The sequence below is a fragment of the Salvia splendens genome, chromosome 7 (assembly GCF_004379255.2).
Source record: "Salvia splendens isolate huo1 chromosome 7, SspV2, whole genome shotgun sequence".
In the NCBI taxonomy this organism is placed as follows: domain Eukaryota; kingdom Viridiplantae; phylum Streptophyta; class Magnoliopsida; order Lamiales; family Lamiaceae; genus Salvia; species Salvia splendens.
In genome coordinates this window covers 35277509-35283533 of record NC_056038.1, presented here as the reverse complement: position 1 = coordinate 35283533, position 6025 = coordinate 35277509, and the positions used below count along the sequence as shown (strand labels likewise).

At 38.1% G+C, this 6025-nt stretch overlaps 1 protein-coding gene across 1 annotated transcript; it reads left to right on the top strand.

The window, feature by feature from the left end:
• Nucleotides 1-657: 657 nt before the first annotated feature.
• LOC121810904 (chaperone protein dnaJ C76, chloroplastic-like) lies at nucleotides 658-3668 on the top strand. The gene is made up of 9 exons (XM_042211635.1): nucleotides 658-981; nucleotides 2003-2131; nucleotides 2212-2341; nucleotides 2523-2643; nucleotides 2716-2797; nucleotides 2884-2937; nucleotides 3018-3056; nucleotides 3163-3271; nucleotides 3379-3668. The coding sequence occupies exons 1-9, from the start codon at nucleotides 760-762 to the stop codon at nucleotides 3504-3506; spliced, it is 1014 nt and encodes a 337-aa protein (XP_042067569.1). The 5' UTR covers nucleotides 658-759; the 3' UTR covers nucleotides 3507-3668.
• The last annotated feature ends 2357 nt before the right edge of the window (nucleotides 3669-6025 follow it).

Sequence of the window (6025 nt, the reverse complement as noted above, 5' to 3'; positions counted from 1 at the left end):
TCTTTATTTGTAGCAATAAAATCATTCTCCTCAAGTTATTGGATTGTAAGTAGTATACTTTTTTTTTAGTTTTTGTATAAATACAACAAGTGGCAATGCAAAAAATCTGTGTAAACTAAAAAAATCACCAAATTACAACTCTGATCTTTCTCTCGAACACTCATGTCCAAGCACACTCTTAAACTCTAATCAATCAAAATTCTTTAGAAATGAAAAGAAAAGCATGCCCTTGATTTAGCTAGTAAAAAAACACCTAATTTGATTTATAATATTTCTTTTTCGGACCATTAATCAAGACCAATCACAATCTATTTATCTTTTTGGACCATCTTGTTCTCCTTTTTGGAGTATTACTCACGCCACTTTTCTATTTTTTTTAAATATCCATTTATAAAAGTTTTAAGCAGTAATCAATTACTATTATGCAATAAACTGCAGCATTTGTCAAAAAACGTATACTTGACGAAGAAGAAGCGTGCAGCAACAATCCCTAAAGCGTGGAGGGCCAAAATTCCCACGTCCTGACACGTGCTTTCTTGTCTGGATTCCCCCTCACTCCAGAATCTATGGCATTCCTTTTGCCATCTCAGCATTTCCTCCCACTCGAAAATACAACTATTTATTTCGTCCATTACAATTCACATACCGCCAAAATATCTCAGATTTTGATCAATTTATTCCAGACCCTCTTTTTCTTGCATCTAGCTGAATCGATTTTAGGATTTTGTGATTCTTTTCTCTGCTTTCTTCTGTTCGGCAATGGCTCAGTTACTGCCGCCAGTTTGCACAGATGCACTCAAATTTCAGAATCCATTGACAAGTTTGTGTCCAAGAAGCAGATGTGCTGAAGCAGGAAAAAATAACGTGGGGTGGAGCAGCTATGGAGGGAAAAGGAAAGGGGTTGGGAGAATCAGGGTTGCATCTCAGGAATCTGCCTCTTCTGAGGATGTTGCAGATGATTATTATGATGTTTTGGGTCTGGTAATGATAAAAATCTTGTCTTTAAACTTGTCTTGCCTCAATTTCATTTTGTTTGTTAGTCTGGATGTATTAGGCTTTCCCAGTTGTTGTGTTTTATGTCCTCTATTATGCTGCAGATGAGTATTATGCTGTTTTGGGTCTGGTAATTATATAAAAATCTTGTCTTTTAACTTGTCTTGTCTAAAATCCATTTAGTTTGTTAATCTTGATGTATTAGGTTTTCTCAATTTCTGTGTTTTATGTCTTCTATTATGCTGCAGGTGATTATTATTCTGTTTAAGGTCTTGTAATGATAACAATCTTGTCTTTAAACTTGTGTCAAATTCATTTAGTTTGTTACTCTTGATGTATTAGGCTTTCCCAATTTCTGTCTTTTATGTCTTCTGTTATGCTGTTATTGGTAAAATCTTGTCTTTAAACTTGTCTCAATTTCATTTAGGTGGTGTTCGGTTTATTAGGCAAGATAAGAATGAGATAAAATATGAGATAAGTCACAATAAGATTTGTCTATGACTAAATTAGTCACAGGGGTGAAGGTTAGATGGTTTATCATGAGATATAATCTAATCTTGGCATTATGGAGGTGGGCCGGATACATTGTCAGGGGCCAAGCTTTTGAAAGAAATGCAACCAAACAAAAGATAAGATTAGTCATGGCCTTTAATCACGAGTAATCATGGCAACCGCACCGCCCTTAGTGTGTTAATCTTGATGTATTGGGCATTCTCAGTTTCTGTGTTTATGTTTTCTATTATACCATAAGAACGAAAAAAAAGGAAATTCAGAAGTATAAAGCTTTATAGGTGATGATTAAAGGATTACTAGTTGTGATTTGGCTTTGTTGGTGATGATGGTAGTCATTGATAGGGTTAGTTTCTTTTCGACAAATTGTGAAACAATTTGATTTGTATTTAAATGTTGAATGATAAGGGTGAAGTGTTTGTTACACACTATAGTGAGATTTGTGATTGAGATGATGATTGATTTTTCATTTCTTTTTTGATTCTTGAATGTACCATAGCTTCCAGACGCGACCCCGGAGCAAATAAAGAAAGCCTATTATAATTGCATGAAATCTTGCCATCCAGATTTGAGTGGTGATGACCCGGAGACAACGAATTTCTGCATGTTCATAAACGAGGTGTACGAGGTAAGTTCCATTCTACGGATTTCTTGGATGAGTTTGTAACTTCTGTGGGAAACTGATCTTTTATTTTTTCTCTCTTTTAGATTCTGAGTGATCCTGTTCAGAGAATTGTGTACGATGAAATCCATGGATATGCTCTCACTGCAATCAATCCGTTTTTCGATGATTCCAGCACTAAGGATCATGTCTTTGTGGACGAGTTTAGTTGCATAGGTAAGCTTGCCATCCTTCTGTTTTACTTAGACATTTCATTTCGACAAGTATGTCGTTTAAATGCAAAATGGAATGATATGAAAGTTAATTCTGCTGCATTATGTCTATCTTCATTATTACTTTAAATCACTACTGTAATTGTAAGTTGGCAGTGTCTGATTTCTTCCATTTTCGAGAATAGGCTGCAAGAACTGTGCCAACGTTTGCTCGGAAGTTTTTGCCATTGAGGAAGACTTTGGAAGAGCCAGAGCTTATAACCAAGCCGGGATGCTTGACAAAGTTCAGCAAGCAGTTGAGAGCTGGTAAGTTTCTTTGTATTTCTTCATTTCTCTTTTTCGGATACCAATTACTGGAATTTGTTATATTCATTTCAGCCCAGTCGATTGTATTCATTGGACTTCTGCTGCTCAGTTATCGCTGCTAGAAGATGAAATGCGCAGAGTAGAAAGAGTGAATGTAAGAACGCATCGTGATAATGCATGAATTTTAGCATATACAGTTTTTCGTAGTAGCTTATTTACAAGAGTAATAATGCTTATCAGGTCGCTCTGATGCTCTCGGGCATGGGATCAGCATCTTCAGATGTCTTTCGGATGGTAAGATTGCCAAACTATTAACATATCATCCGATAACATGCTTTGAGGCTATACGCGTCTTAATACTCTTGCTTGTGCAGGCGAGCGGTAGATGGGAAAAGAGACAAGCTAAAGTATTGGTAAGGACTCTTATTATATTGGACATCGAGTGAATGAGTTCAATAGAGAGATTTGGTTTTCGACTTGTTATGGTTTCGGTTCTTGAAAACGCCTCGTTTCTTACAGGCACAGGCTAAAGTGAGGATGATGAAGCAGAAAGATTCTGGCCAAACTCCGACTTATTGGGACAACCTTTGGGGCAACACGAAAGACTACGAAAGTAAAGCTAATAAAGGTATAAAGTTCATTTTCCCTTGAATAAGATCTCAATGGAACTATGCTGAAATACACATACTTTCTTATCACTTTACCATTGAAAATCTTCTTTTTTTTGTGTTGCAGAGGAAGAAGTGAAAGAGAGGGCAGCACGAGCTGCTGCAGCTGCTCGTAGATGGAGAGAGTATTCCAGGAGAGGCGCGGACAAACGTCCCACATTCAAACTTCCAGAAGCCGTCTCTAACAAGGAGTAGTGGTAAGCGTTGTTAGTTCTAGCTCGACCACCCTCGTATATACGTACATATGCATATATGTAAATGCGATTGATCATTCATTCGCTGCATCGTATGCAGAACTGTATATATGACGTTATACATAATTGAGACATTTAGTAATATCATACCATATCTTAACTATTCACGTGTCACGTTAGCTTTTCATACATTGTCACTCTCGTCATAACCACTCTATTTAGGGATTATTTTTGGTGGTGGAGGGAATAATAGACATATAGTGATAAAATTCAAACTCTAAATATTGTACAAACTCCAAACTATGATCTAGACTGTTGAAAAATGTCAACAAATGATAAAATTATATCAACATAAAATGTCAACACATCATCAACCGTTCATCAACCGTTGACACATCATCAACTGTTGACATTGTGTTGACATTTTCTATTTATGTAATTTTATTATCTGTTGACATTTTTCAACGGTCCAGATTATAGTTTGGAGTTTGTTCAGTATTTAGAGTTTGCATTTGATTACATCGTATAACTATTTTAATTGACCTATGGAAATTTAATTAGGGCAAACATCACTTTTCAATCTTAATCTTTGACTTTTTTTTGTATTTTTTACCAAATATTAAAATCTTAATCATGTACTATCAATGCTATATTCGGAATTACACATACTTATAAATTCAATTAATTTTAAATAAGCTTCTATGTCCTGTAAACCTTGCGACTCAACTGTAATGTGAAAAGACATTCTACGACAAATTTCAAGACGTGATTACTTTGGAAGCGAACTAGTGCGGAATTGGGGTCTCCGATGATCGGAACGGAGACCGAAATTGCACCTACACGAATAGAGTTATTGGAAGGAGATGAGAGAGAAGGGGAAGAAGACAATTGCATTAATTCATAATATGAGAAAACAATACATCCAAAATGCAGCTCATATAAGGAGCGTGCATGCTAGATCTAACAACTGATCAACAAGTAACTAACTATCTATCCTCTACTTCGCGCTTACGGTGTGATTTAATCCCATTCGATCCACGTGTGCATGGGCACGTGATGCCCATGCACACTTATTTAGCTCATTTCCCTCGTGCGCTTATTCTAATGGTACTTCACGTACCAAATCTCCCCTCCTTCAAATCAACCTTGACCTCAAGGTTTAAAATGAGGAAATCGCTCCTCCAAATAATGCAAGTACTCCCAAGTAGCATCCTCCGGGAAAGAGTTCGCCCAATGAACAAGAACCTGAGTAGCTGGACGATTGCCTCTCTTGACCAACCTACGCTCCAGAATCTGGACAGGCTCGAGGAAAGTTGAATTCCCCACCGTCGGTAAGGAACCCTGCAGCTGAGTCAGAGGCCCCATCTTCCTCTTCAATTGAGAAACGTGGAAGACAGGATGGATTTTGCAGTCTGATGGGAGCTGGATTTTGTATGCAACCTCACCAAATTTATCCACCACCTTAAATGGTCCGAAGTAACGAGGGCTTAACTTCTGGAATTGACGATTGCGCAAGGTATTTTGACGATATGGCTGTAATTTCAAATAAACCCAATCCCCTATGGCGAACTTCCTCTCCGAACGGTGCTTGTCATGTTGCTGTTTCATACGTTGTTGTGCATAGAGTAAATAGTGCTTCAAGACTTCAATCATAGCATCTCGAGCGACCAAGCTCACATTCACATCATGCATCGCTGATGATCCTTTAAAATAGAGTATATGAACCGGTGGAGGATACCCATATAAAGCTTCAAAGGGCGTGGTCTCAATGGCCGACTGAAAAGAAGTGTTGTACCAGAATTCAGTCAAGCTCAACCACTTACTCCACATAGTAGGTTGATCACCACACATGCAACGTAAATAAGTCTCCAAACATCTATTCACCACCTCCGTTTGACCATCAGATTGAGGGTGGTATGCCGTGGACATGTGCAATTCCACCCCTTGAAGTTTAAAGAAGTCCGACCAAAAGTTGCTCATAAAAACCTTATCTCTGTCACAGATGAGAATGGTAGGAAGGCCGTGCAATTTGAATACATAGTCAAGGAATGCCTGAGCCACGGTTAAGGTTGTATAAGGGTGGCTGAGACTAAAAAAATGAGCATATTTAGTCAACCGATCTACCACCACCAAAATAGTAGATTTTCCAGAAGATAATGGAAGACCCTCTATAAAATCGAGGCTGACCTGAGACCATGCTTCAGCAGGAATGGGCAGGGGCTGTAATAATCCCGGGTATGCACTATTGTCATACTTGAAGCGTTGGCATACATCACATTCCCCAATATACTTCCTAATATGCTTTTCCATATGAGGCCAGTAAAACAGAATAGTAAGTCTCTTGTAGGTAGCTAATATCCCTGAGTGGCCAGCAGCACTAGAGTCATGAAATAATTGAATGAGCTTCAACCTCAAGTTCTCATCTTTTTCCACCACTAATCGTCCTTTCCTCCTCAACTGATTTCCCAACCAAGAAAACTTAGATTTCTTCCCCGGGTCTTGCTGTAACACTTGAACCAA

Excerpts from the sequence above, each read along its gene's own strand:
- LOC121810904 (XM_042211635.1), top strand. The coding sequence starts at position 760 with ATGGCTCAGTTACTGCCGCCAGTTTGCACAGATGCACTCAAATTTCAG. Across the intron at positions 2,938-3,017 it reads CTTCAGATGTCTTTCGGATG|GCGAGCGGTAGATGGGAAAA; the intron begins GTAAGATTGCCA and ends TTGCTTGTGCAG. Across the intron at positions 3,057-3,162 it reads AGAGACAAGCTAAAGTATTG|GCACAGGCTAAAGTGAGGAT; the intron begins GTAAGGACTCTT and ends CGTTTCTTACAG.